A 13,389-nucleotide genomic window follows, 5' to 3' on the forward strand; every position below is an offset into this window, starting at 1 on the left:
GGGCCAAGGCCCGCGTGCGGGGCACAGCAGAAGGCGATGTAGAGCCCGGCTCGGGAAAGGGGCCCAGCCCCTGCTCTGGGGGGGCCTGAGGACCATCCCAGCTCACAGGGGACAACAGAAGAGTCAACTGTGACAGTCACCACACTACGGCAGGTCAGCGGAAGCAGCATCTGTGCCCCTACTTGCGTACGCGTTAAGGAAGGCACTTCGGAGGCCGGTCCAGCAGCGACGACGACTCCAAGGCCAGACGCGAAGCCACGGAAATGTGACCTCGTCTCGCTGCTTCAGCTCTTTGCTGCCCACACCTGTAGTCAGAGGCTCGTGACCAAGGACATCCCCCCGCCCAAGGGCACAGTCCTCAATGCTGTCAGAGCCTCCCAGGAGACACCGAGAAGGGGGGAGAGGGAGCGAGGGAGAGCACGAAACGCTCTCGCGGTCCTCGGAGGACGCGGGGCCTGGCGCCCACGCGGGGCGGCTCTACTGCGGGCCCCAGCGGGCCACCTGGCCTTGGGTCTCCACACGATCCCACGAAAACGCCACAAAAGAAAACACAGTGCAGGGTGGGGGAAAATATATAACTTTATTTTAACCGTGGGATTTTCTTTTTATCCATTTAATAAATACAAATGAATAAAAATACTTTGCTTTGCAGAGACTGCCTCTCCCTCTCCTCGATTCACGGAAGACCCCGTGGCCACCTGCTACTGGGGCTGCAGCACACGTGGACCCTGTCCCCACACGCTGTCCCTCTGCGGAGAGGCCTCGCCTCCTGCAAGCGCGCCTGCAAACTACTGAGGCGCAAACCTCTCTCCGCCCCCTCCAAACACAAGTCCTGGATGAAGCCCACATCCCAAACGATGCCCTCTGAGCAGGAGGGACCCTGGGCTCCACAGAGGCCGAGCAGAGCCCGCACCCAGGACATCACGTGTGGGGCTGCGGTAGCACAGACGCCTGTCCCCAGACGTACCACACGAGGGAAGGAAAGGACCGAGCAAAGGAAAACTGGCTGTATGTCTTGTAGACCGTCCCTGTTTCAAAAATAGAAATTCCTATTTAAATTCGACCTGTGTGAAACAGGCCACGTGTGACTGCACGCGACAGGTGTGTTATTGCTTATAAGGGAGCCCTGGCACCCTGGCACCCTGGCACCCTGCCGCCCGAGAGCCGCCTGTGCTGCGGAACGGCCAGACCGCGTCCAACCACAAACCACAAGCGTGTGCTCTGTGCCCACCGCGGGCCCGGGGGCGCCGCTGCCACGGGCGCCGTTGGGTCGGGGATAAGGCAGGCCCGTGCTCAGCGCTCACAGCAGCTTCCCCTCCAGCTCCAAGCTGTGAAGGACGATTTTGTCCCAATACTTTTCTGCTGCAGCCACAACGTACAAAAGCCTAGAACTCCCAGTTTTGAGACTGGAAAAGACAAAACTCCTACAGATCCAGAAGAAACTATGACAAAAACTTTCAGTCTCGTGCCTGCACTAGTAACTAAGACAGATGATTTTTTTGATGAATATGATCAGGAAAAATTGCTGGTCTTTATGACAATAAACTTCTTTCCTATGTGCCTATTTGTCATTAATCTGCATCTTTAAATGCATTTATGTCCTGAAATTATTCCTAAGTGTGATAACTTGTAATAGCCAACGAATGGAAAAAATGTAACCAAATTACAAAAAAAATCTGTTCGTGGAACGTGAAGTGCTGAAGCGAAGTCGGGCGCACCCTGTGGGCGCGCGGGACCAGAGGGACCCACGCGGTCGCCGGGCCCGGCCCCCTGCCTGGGCCACAGGCCCCACTTCTTCGGGAGTATTACCGGTTCCAGTCCCAAGGGAGGCCGGCGCACACCCCTCAGCGCTCGGGGGGGAAGGAAAGCCACTACCTGTCGGACTCGCAGGCACGTCAGCTGGGAGAGGTGACGATCTGGCTGAGCCGCCTCGCTGGGAACGCGAAAGCTGATCCCGCTGGCATCATCCGACACGGATCAGCCCCTCGGAGGAGAAGCCTGCTTGGGATGGGAAAGGCGGAAGGAACATGAATGCCGCGGGCTGCAAGCTTGCCTTTTTTGGTACCAGCACAGAGTGTCACAGTCACTAAGAGTCCCGGAGGAGAAACACTGGACGCTGCCCGTGGGCGCGGCCTCAGAGCCCCAGGGACTTCTGCACGGTCTGCTTGGCGATCTTGTAAAACTGCTCCCGGTCATCCCGCCACATTTTGGAAGCGTCCACGTTAGCTCCGCTTTCGTCATTGGGCTCTGAAAGAGAAGGCAGACGGCGTCCACTCGGAAGGGCTCTGAAAGGGGGGCCGAAGCCGGCAGGGTCTCCGTTCACTGAGAAACACCCGGGGGCCTCCCAACGATGCAGCCCAGAAACGGAACGCTGGGGGGAAGGGCGCCCTCGACAACGCGCCGTCTCGCCTGAGAAGCGGCTTGAGGGCAGCGGCCAGGCCCGCTGTCAGGATCCGCACTCCCGAGGGTCTGGATGTGCTCACGCGAGCCGTCTGGCGTGCTCTGCACACTAGGACCTCACACGATCTGCGACCCGCTCGGGAGAGGGAGCCAAGACCGCCCGCCCGTCCGCCCGCCTGCTTCCCCCTGCTTCCCCGGGGCTCCATGCAGACCCCCGCCCGCCTGCTTCCCTGGGGCTCCATGCAGACCTCCCTCCCCCACCTGCTTCCCCAGGGCTCCGCGCGGCCTGCCCCTCTCAGCCCCTCTTAGTGCTGCTCCCCCTGCAGAGGACACTGCCAAGCAGACGTGGCCCCACATGGCCGTTTGACCCATGTGGACACCTGACCCCAGGCTAGCTAGTCCAGCCAGGACCAGCAGTGACTCTGGGATGGAACAGTGATACACAGAGGCAGTGACACCTGCTGGGAAGGGGGCAGAGAACAGGCAGTTACAGAGGCGCAGGTGGCAGCCACCATGCAAGTGGGCAGAACACTGAGAAGCGACCGGACCAGAGAGAGGACGCTGTGGAGAGGCCCACCGGACGGCAAGCAAGGCAGGCCACCCCTCGCACTCTGCCCTGCTTCCCTGGGCTGCCATAGTGTCTGTCCCTCCAGCCAGTGCCTGTTCCCTCCCTCCTTCAAGTTACTCAGCAACCCCTCCCCCCATCCTACGTGCGAGGCCTCCTGCTGGACACTGGCTATCCGGCAGACACGGTGGTCTGGGCCACGGACAGACCGTAAACACCACAAACGCCTTGTTTCAAAGTAAGGGCCACGAAGGGGAGAACGGGGCAGCAGGGGGGCCGGGGTGTGCAGGCCTCTGGGAGGATGTGGCACTTGGGGGCCCCCGACAGGCCCAAGAGTAGGGAACACCCAAGCACGGCCAGAGCCAGCACCCACTGCACGCCTAGAGCCCCTGGCAGACGACGCCCAGGGCCACAGCCTCCCAGAGCCATCGGGGCGGTGGTGGCACTGGAAAAGCAGCTCAGAGAGGGGACGGGTGTTCCGAGGAGGATGCAAAGAATACTTTTAAAAAAAAAGAAAAGGAAGAACTTATAGCAAAAAAAGCTTCCCACAGTGGGCTTTAGAGCTAAAGCGGACATCTGAAGACAGCCGAGCCATCGCCCGATCCTGCCCTCACTGCGCGCGTGCAGAGCCCGGCTCCGGCTCCACCTCCACGCACGTGCCGGCACCCGACACCCTCGACGCGACGCTCCTCCTGGACTCCGCTGAAACCCAGGCGGCCAGCCAGGCCCTCCAGGGCCCAGACGCAGCGGCCGCTTGAGCCGCTCCAGGCCGGCCTCCCGCAGCCCGTCTGGCTCCTCCGCGTCCTTCTGGGTTTTCTCGACCACACCCCCACGGCGCTGGGCAGCCGCTCCTAACACGTGCCCTTCCTCCGCTGTCCCCTCGGGCCTGTTACCTACTGTCCTGTCCACGGATGACCCCACACCTGCGCAGCCCCCTGGCAGGCCCCAAGGGTGGACACTCGCACCCCAAACTCTTCTCTTCCCCAAACCCTTCCCTTCTGGACTCCCTGGCCCCAAACGCAGTGCCCCTCCGCCCGGGCACATGGGTCAGAAACATGGGAGGGAGTCACCTGCACGCAGGGGAGCCTGAGTGAGTCCTCAGCAGGTGACTCGCACGCCTGCCCTTCCCCTGGGCCCTGGGAAGTTCCTGCGCTGCGGCAGCTGCTGCCACATCCAACCAGCAAGTCCTCTCTCTGCCCTAGAGGGACACCTCTAAGACCCAGCTCGCATGGTCTGACACCCCGGAGTGGGGGGCTCCCGACCTAGCTGGGCTCCAGCCAGAGGAGATCCTGGTAGTGTTCCCACCAGTCGCCCCCGTCCCACCTCGCCCACCTCATCACTCCTGAATGCCCCAAACCCATCCCTGACGGCCCCAGGATTTATCGGAGCGGCCCGGAATGGTCAGTGGACTTGGAACATCCCCGTAGGAAGCAGGGCCTTAAAGCCAGGGCTCACGTCACGCTGGCCTCGCGCCCCCGACCTACGGTGTCTGCACTGCAGCCGGGCCCCCGACAAACGCCCACTGGCCAGAGCGCGGCTACTTCTCATCGACGACAGGACACATACGGCACGAGGCTATCCTCAAAATTCATCACCGCGGAAAGCACAGCGACGCCTAGAGACGCGCACACGACTGCCACGGAATGGAAACGCGGACGCGCACGTCCGGACTCGTCGCAGGGGCGCACGGACCCGCGGAGACAGGAGCGCAGTGGGCGCCAGTTACCTGCCAGCATGCTCACCACCGACAGCAGGATCTTCTCCACGCTCTGCACCGGGCTCCACCGCTCCGCGCTGCTCTCGTAGCCCATGGGGTCGTCGCCCGGCGCGTGGAGGATGGAGATGCAGACTCTGCCGTCCGGGTAGACTGCAGGGGTCAGAACACACCGGGTGAGCGACGGCGGGGCCAGGGCCACGGTGCTGTCCGCACGGCTGGAGCACACGCAGGGGCCCCGCCACGGTCGGCCCCGGTCCGCGGGCCCCTCGGAGCGCTGCTCACTCCCTGCAAGGCCTCTGGGCTGGCCCGTCCAGTTCTCGTCAGGGCACACCCCACCCTGACACGGGTTTTAAAGTTAAATCCCGAAGGAGCCAACGACGGGCTATCTGGCAGACACGGCGCCGAAATGCCTCACGGAAGGAGAATTACAATGCATCCCGGAACGACCTTCTGAAGCAGTCCCGAATCTGCCGGGCAAGCCCTGAACCGGGCTCGGAGAACGCACGACCGCAGGGCCGGGATGAGGCAACCGGTGACACTAGGTGGTGACGCTAGGTGGTGACAGCGCGCACCCCAGACAGCTACGTTCTTGCGCCAACTCCCTGTCATGGAGCCCCGTCAGCTTCAGCCCCTCGAACCTCCCCTGACCCCCACAGTCACATCGCTCTCCCCTGACCCTCACAGTCACCCTCTCTCCTCTGACCCCCACAGTCACATCCTGGACGCCCCTCGGTCTGTCCTCCACACTGCCCCAGAGTGACCCGTCAAAGACCACGCGGGCCACGCTAGCCCTGTCACACAGAGTCCCTCGGCGGCCGCCCTCGCTCCTGGGACCAACACCCAAGTCTGGAGCACTGTCGAAGACCTGCACTGGTCTGGCCTCCCCTCCTGTCCCCTCCCTCCTTCCTCGGCTACATCCCTCTACACCCCCCGCCCCGCCCCGAGAGACGCCCGGGAACGCCCACTGCTCTCCCGCACTGCCAGCTCCCCAGGTCCAGCCCGGCCCTTACCATCTGCTCACCGCTGCTTCCCGGTGAGTCCCAAGACCTGTGTCCAGTTCTCTTCTCAAAGCACTCTGGACTGACCAAGTTTTACAACACTGGCAGATCTAACAAACGGTTCTTCTCAAAAATTATTTTCACAAAATAAAAATAGCACATGTCCACTTAACGGTAAGCCCAAGTTTGAATCTATTTGTGTTGACTGTCTGAACATTAAAAAGAATATCATCAGACTACGACAGAGTCACATAACTCAGTCAGCTTACTGGCCACATCTGCTTCGAACACGGTGTCACTCGCGGGCATTGTCCCGAACACGTGCGTTTACCTTCACTATAACCTTATTAATTTGTGAGGACGCACAGTCTTCTTTACAGCTGCATCTCGTGGTTAATCCACTTGAAATCTGCCCTGTGCCATCAAGTCTACCGACCACAAGGTGTTTTCAAACCTCTGTGTCAGTCACCTCAGAGCCTCTCGGGTCCCCCTTCACCTGTGTCTCCCCACTTCCTTTCAGTGGTATCTTTGAAAAACACCTCTTGGATTTTTAAGCAAAATGTGACTCTCCGTTGATACAGTAACACCACATTTGAAAACTCAAAAAAAAGAAACTTTTTATTATGGAAAACTTCAAACACTCTCTGAAAGAGACGGCAGCATGGTGAGTGCCAAAGGCACTTGTCGCCCACCCGGACACCGCCAGCTCACGGCCAGTCCTCTCCAAAGGGCGCGTGCTTCTGAGCACCCCACCACGCGGAGCAGACCACTGCTGTGCTGAGAAAGTTCAAAGCGGTCCCCCCAAGGAGGACCTGAACTAGGGACATGTAACCTCATCAGCAGTAGATGACGAGTTCCTAATGAGGGTCTGAGTAGCATCCGAGAGGCCGAGCGCTTCCCGCCAGGCGGGCCGCCCTAGAGCCCACGGTGAGGACGGACACGTGGTTCACGTGGAATCGGCTGGAGAAGTCGAAAGCCCGGGGAAGTCTATAAATTCCTTCCCGGATTCAACTGGCCTTTAGCTGCCCGATTCATAGAAAAGTAAAGGAAACTGGTTTCAAACCCATTGTTACAGAACAGCACATCTTACTTTTCTTCTCCACAACTATTAAGGTCATGATTATTAGTGGCAGTTACGACCACTTCCAAAAAGGAATGTCACTCTAACCGCGATCACTGAAAACCTGACGTGTTTCCTTATTAATTCTCCCGTCTAAAAACCACGGCCTTGAATTCAAGAACTCTGCTCCCTGCTACTAGATATGTTTTAGCTAAAGCGCCGTAAGTTTACTTACGGGACCTCATTTTTTCCACTTTTTAAAATTAATACATGCGTGTTTAAAAAAAATTAAAAATTTACAGAAAGAAAAAATTATCCCACTGGTGAAAGGGAATCACTTTTAACATTTTGGTGCTATGTTTCAGTTAAATTGTAACCAACTACAGATACGAGCGCGCGGCCGGCCCGGCTGCCCCCCCGCCCCCGCCCCCAGCAGCACCGCCGGCTCAGGGGACGGCACTCAGTTCTTTCACATACGTTAAACCGTCCAGCAAAACTGTAATCGCGATGTCAACACCGCCATGACTAATCTGCTGAAGGTCAGAACATAAAAAATATTTTTACTGGTCTCTCAGTCACTGACACCACCTTTTTTATGAATATACAATCCCTGGGCCTCTCCTGGAACCAGCAAAACGACTTCCAAAAGTACTTACTGTTGGGATGGAACATCTCACAGGTAAACCTCATCTTCGGGGGGCTTAACGGGTAATCGAGGGGGAAACTCAGGATGGCAGGAAAAACACCAAACTCAAAGCAGGTGTCTTCTGGGCCCCTAGAAGACATAAAACACAGACAGCCCTTCACTGGAGGTTTGCCGCTGCCCGCCGCGCCTTAGAAACGAGTCAAGGGAGTTTTTACTGCATTCCAGGTGCACGTGGGAAGAGGCCACGCACCAGTGACGAAGCCGTGCTTTTCTCCCATTGTCCTGCCCCAACCTGGTTTAGATCCTAGGGACGGGCAGAGATGGAATGACAGGCGCAGTCTTCGCACTAATAAAGGCAGAGTGGGCCGCAGAGCCTCGCGACCGTGATGGGATCAGAGAAACGGACTGAGGTCGACACCGCACGACCCAACGGCTCCGCTTTCCGTGCGCGTGGACGGTCGCGTCCTGGGATAGATACGCATCGCGGCACGTGTCGCAGCGAGACTGCTGCGCGAACAAAGGAGGGGCTGACAGATGTCGTTCCGAAGGCCTCCGAAGTGACGTTTGTAACCCTCCAGAAACAGGTGAGGAGCACACGTGTGCTCCCTGCCAGGCTCCCCCCAGAAGGCCGGGAGTCTACACGCGCCCGGGCCCCATGCCATATCCTGTGACGACGCGGTCACCTACGCACTCACCGTCCCCCGCACGTGCACGCCTGCCTGCCTGCCTGCCTGGGTTGACCAACTCCTCATGTGGAAAGTTGCGGAAATGGACTAAACCACTTCAAAAGTCACATTTTACAAGTCTATATGCATAAATTCACAATGTCCTGACCAGCATGCAAGACATCAGGACAGCAGGAGACGAAGACGGGGCCACCAGCTGGCATCTTAACGAAGACGAGCTCATCTACCTGCACAATGTCACCTAGAAAATGTGCACCCAACTCATTTTAACAGATCACAGAACACTTTTCCTGCATACACTTTCTGAAGAAAACAGAACGGCTGAGTGACAGCTACTGGGGGCATGACCCATCAACTCAGTACGTAAGGAAGGAGACCCCACGCCATCCCTGTGAACTGAGAGGGACACCCCTCTCAAAACACCGTCTCTAAGCGATGACCTAACACAGCGCAGTGGGCGCCATCACAGGGGCCAAGGCCTCAGCCGCCACAGAAGCAGCTCAACACAGACCCGCCACCTCTCTAAATAAATACAGGGGAAAATTAAAATATATTTCTTCTGAAACAATCTATGTACATTTTTAGTTGTTTTTTAAAAAATACAGCTTTATCTTAAATCTTAACAAAAGTATTTTGATTCACTGAAATTTTTAAAGAATAGATTTGCAAACATCAGAAACATTTATCTCCACAATTAAAGGAAAAAGACAAAAAAAAATCAGAAGGAAACTGAACAGAGCTTCGTTTTCATCCGGTGCTGACGAGGCTTTTAACGGCACCGCTGCAGAGGTCACGGCTGTGTCGTGGGCCGAAGCCTGGGCTGCGCTAAAATGGTCACAACGAGAACAAGATGAGAAGTGTCCCGTGGAACCAAATTTTTTCAATTTAAGAGACAAATGTTGATTCAGAAAACTGTCCTCGCTACTCCGGGGAGAAGCCACAGTGAATAGCTACTTTGTTCTGGGCATGACAGTGCCCAGAGCACTGGCCTGAATCCAGGACAGGAAAGCCACCAGAGGGGCGTGGGGCGGGCTCCTGCAAGAGGGGGCGTCCAGCCTGAGGCCGGGGCTGCAGGCCGCACAGGGATGAGTGCCACCAGCACTGGGCAGCCCGAGGCCTGCCCCGCTGCTCCCGAAGGCGCCTGGGCCAAGACCACACACAAGGCTCCCAGCAGCCCGCGCAGGGGGCACCGCTCCGGGGGACTCCATGCGTCTGCGGACGGCAGGTGTCAGGGGCGCTGCTCCCACCCCAGCAGAGCTAGCTGTCCAACCAGGCACGACACGGCCGGGCCAAGGTCCAGGGTCGACGCGGCGGTAATGGCACGGCCGGCCCACACCGCACACTCGGGAGGCGGGGCGAACGGCGACACCACCTCTAAAGCCGCCCTGTCACTCAGTCGGGAACGCTTCCAGGGCCTGCACTCCTGGCACCTCTGAGTGGGACGAGAAAACAAGGCCTGGGTGATGTTTCTGGAATGAGCCAAATGGAATTTGCTCAAAACTTGGATAACAGTCCTTTGTTTCTCATAATAGAGCTTTCTTCAAAAATAAAAATAAAAAGCCCACTGGGCCGTGCGCAGCCTCAGAGACAAGACCAAACATTCCCTCAAGAGCTCCCACACCTTAAATATCAAAGCTATATCTTGACGCTCTGGTCGGCTACTGGTGTGACACCACTTTCTCTTCCAGAAGGCCGAGTCGCCTGGGGCCAGCGCGCAGGCCGCCCGCCCGCGCGTGCCCGCTGACCCGATGGGAGCCCTATGGAGTGAAGTCCTGGACGAGACGGCGGGTGAACTAGCACTGCTTGTGGACAAGCTTCAGTGCCACGCTCTGGCCGATGAGGCAGGGACGCCGCACGTCTCCCCTGAGGAAGGCCTCACCTCAAAATCCTCAGAAAAGTAGAAAGTACAATAGGAAACAGAACACAGTTGTGCGAGGCAAATATAAATTCTTCAAAGCCTGAAGATTCCTTTCCACCTTACTGATTAAGAAATGGCCTACGCTGTCTCAGAGCCGAGTGTCAGGGTGACGCCAGACGGCCACCTGACGGGGGCACAGATGCAGAGCGGGGAGCAACAGGGTCCAGGCCGGCCCTGTTTGCAGAGCCCACCCTGGGCCCAAGCCAGCACCGGGGACCCATCCGGCCACTGGCAGAGCCGCTGCAATCGGGGCAAAGTCATGCGGTTTTCCCGCTCACACCCAAGGGAAAAGCGTCCCCGGGGCAGGTCACCCCCAACGCGGGCGGAGATTCCGAGCGGCCAGAGCGCACCCCAAAGGGACGGGACGGCGGCAGGGCGCTTCCGCGGGCAGGGCGAGCCGGGCCGGGAGTCACCCGCCCGCGCACACTCCAGCTGCGGCAGGCGGTGAAGAGGCCACTTTTGCTGGTCTCTCGCTCAAGCCTGTCACAGCGCACAAAGCGCCTCAAACACACATGACAAGAGTTTGACGACGGCGACTGAACTCGTCGTGAGTACTTAGGCTTGAAATGGGTGACTAAGGGACGGTCACCCTCCCAGGACACAGCCACCTGGAACGTAAGAAAAAAAGGCGCACCGCCCGCAGAGACCCCACTCCCAGGAGGGGTCCTGCCCCCTTGCACTGCACCCCGCCACAGCGGCTGGCAGGGGGCACCAGGGAACCTCTGCTGCCTGGTGGGGCCACGCCCCCGCCTGCACCCTGGCCCGGCGGCCTTCTAGAAGGCCCAGGTCAGCAGCCCCTGCGGAGCCTTCCCGCCCCCTGGTCCTTGGGCCTCGGCCACCCGGAGGCCAGCGTGCTGCCGGGAGACTGCCAGAGGCCACCCGGCACACCCCTGGGGACAGACGCCACCGGCTGCCGGGAGTGGTGACCTACCGGAAGTGCCCCCCCACCCGGCAGGGCCCGGCCTCGCACAGCTCTCCAGGGAAAACCCGGATACCCTTTAGTTAGGCTTTTTCCTTTCGTTGCTCTGCGCACCAGGAGACTGATGTACAGACCCAATGCCGGCCGTGGGCAGAAAAGGGCAGACGCCCTGTTTTGGGAATCAAGGTGACAGCAAACAGGCATTCTTCCATAATCACACACACGACTGACCTGTCCAAGAGGCCAGAGTGATGCCTTAATTTTCCTGCAATATAGACATTTCTGAAAACTTCGCAAATACATTGGCACTGTATTTAAGGCCCATTTTACAAATAAGCTCATCGATTATAAGAACTTCACAGTGAATTCTGGACAACAGCTTTCACTACAACAGAAACTTCAACTTTATTCAACTGAAAAGTATGTGCATGTTGGAAAACATTCCAGTACGTGAGGATAGAAAGTAAAAAGCACACACATCTCATCCCGAAGGTAGCCCATAAGCTTGGTTATTCTCCCAAATTCATACCTTTACCCACCAAATTGGATTTTTCAAATTAAAAATGTATCATAGCGTCGCTGAGAGGAATTTTTAAAGACCCAAATAGAGAGGTCCTCCACGCATGCGGACTGGAACACGCCTCAGGTGGACGGAATCAGCCAACGTGGTCCCTGCGAAAACCCCGGCCGCTGCTTTGTAGAAATTCACGAGCTGATCCAAACACAGGAGCCCCAGAATAGGGAAAACACTCTCAAAAAGGGGGAACACTGTGGCACTGGTCTGAGGACGGGCATGGCTCAGTGGAGCAGAACTCAAGAGTCCAAAAATAAACCCTCACGTTTACGCTCAATTGATTTTTGATGCCAAGACAATTCGATGCCAAAAGGATTTTATTTTCAGTAAATGATGCCAGGATGACTGGACATCCCAAGCACATCCCGCCTCACGCCGTACCTCAACACTCACCCAAATGGGTCAAACACCTAAACGTAAGAGCTGCACACACAACCCCTAAGAGAAGACCTGTGGGACTCTGGCTCGCGGGACAGTGAGAGCATGATCCATAGAAGCCAAAACCTGCCAGGCTGCACTTCAACTTCTGAGCTTCAAAAGACACCATTGAGAAAATGAAAAGAAACCTGCAGACTGAAAACAAGTATTTGGAAATCACATATCTGATAAAGAACTTGTTTCCAAAACACGCAAACACTCTAATGACGCAACGGTAAGAGGATATCCCAATGTGAAAATGGACGACCGTTCTGAAGGTCACCAAGGAAGGCCTACGAGTGGCCAGCGAGCCTTGGGAAGACGCTCAACACCGCTCAGCCACCAGGGAATGCAGACCAAAGCCCCACGAGGCCCCACTTCATGTCCACCAGGACGGCAGGGACCAGATGCCGGCGTGGGTGACGGGGCAGAGGCAGGGGCCTCGGGGGCCGTCGGCGGGAACGTGGACGGTGACGGGGCTGAGGTGCAAACGGCTGGCAGCTTAGAACGCACGACAGAGACGGACCCTGCGCCAGCCCCTCCGGCCCTCCGTGCCCGCCGGGAGACGTGGGAATGTGTGTCCACACGGACCGTGTGCGAGCTGCCGCCTGGCCCGGATCGGCAACGAAGAGGAGGAAACGCCGCCCGGCCAGGCGGGGCAGCCTGACGCGCCGCGCCCAGAAGCCACCCCCGAGAGCAGGTGTTTCCTGACGCCACTGGCAGGGAAGGCGCAGCACAGGCAGAGCCATAAGGCAGGGGACAGCAGGGCTGCCTGCGGCCCAGCGGGGCGCGGCCTGACACCGGACTGTGCGATGGCCCAAGACTCTGCCCGGTCGCTGAGAGGCTCGCCCCGCGCGCCTAGCCGGGGCACTTTTGCTGCCTGCGAGACCTCGGTAAAGCTGCGCCGCCCCGTGCGCCCCAGGCCTTCTCCGCCTGCCAGACAGTCCCACGGCGTCCACAGGGTCCCACTAGATGCCGGTGTGGAGCAACCCTGCTCCCCAGGGTGACAACCGAAAATGTTTCCAGATGTGGCCAAACGTCCCGGGGGCAAGACCAGCCCCGGCAGACAGCACTGGTTTAGACCCGCTGCCCCATAATTCGCTGCTTCTGCTCCATAACCTCGTGGCCACCTCCCTGTGCCAGCACGGAGACTGCCTGGACCTCCTCAGAGCTACTTGGACGGATGGATGTCCTGTAAGTCAGGGGTCTCCAGCCCCTGGGTACCGGTCGTGGCCTGTCAGGAACTGGGCCACGGCAGGAGGTGAGTGGCGGGCGGGCCAGCGAAGCTCCGTCTGTGTCTGCAGCTGCTCCCCAGCGCCGGCACCACCGCCTCAGCTCCGCCTCAGGCCATCAGGTGTTATTCTCATAGGAGCACCTGTCCCCGGTGCCAAAAGGGTTGGGGCAGATACAAAGGTAGGCTGGAGAGAAATAATGCTCGCCGAGGGGCCGGGAGACCCCCTGGAGAGGCGGCGATGGGGCTGGGGGGGAA

The 13,389-nt window shown here is 58.2% G+C and overlaps 1 protein-coding gene across 2 annotated transcripts in view; it reads right to left on the minus strand.

The window, feature by feature from the left end:
• Positions 1–545: 545 nt before the first annotated feature.
• The window catches only part of UBE2G2 (ubiquitin conjugating enzyme E2 G2), a 16,842-nt gene continuing 3,998 nt past the window's right edge, over positions 546–13,389 (minus strand). Inside the window, exons 3-5 of one of the 2 annotated variants that reach the window (XM_015597640.2) lie at positions 7,397–7,515; positions 4,708–4,832; positions 546–2,247 (exon numbers count right to left, since the gene is read on the minus strand). In XM_015597640.2, the coding sequence (XP_015453126.1) occupies positions 1,978–2,247; positions 4,708–4,832; positions 7,397–7,515 (514 nt within the window). In that variant the 3' untranslated portion in view covers positions 546–1,977. Of the gene's footprint in view, positions 2,248–4,691; positions 4,833–7,396; positions 7,516–13,389 lie in introns of both variants that reach the window. The other variant, XM_006922557.3, reaches the window with a different exon arrangement.

Source organism: Pteropus alecto, unplaced genomic scaffold (genome assembly GCF_000325575.1).
Source record: "Pteropus alecto unplaced genomic scaffold, ASM32557v1 scaffold339, whole genome shotgun sequence".
NCBI lineage: Eukaryota > Metazoa > Chordata > Mammalia > Chiroptera > Pteropodidae > Pteropus > Pteropus alecto.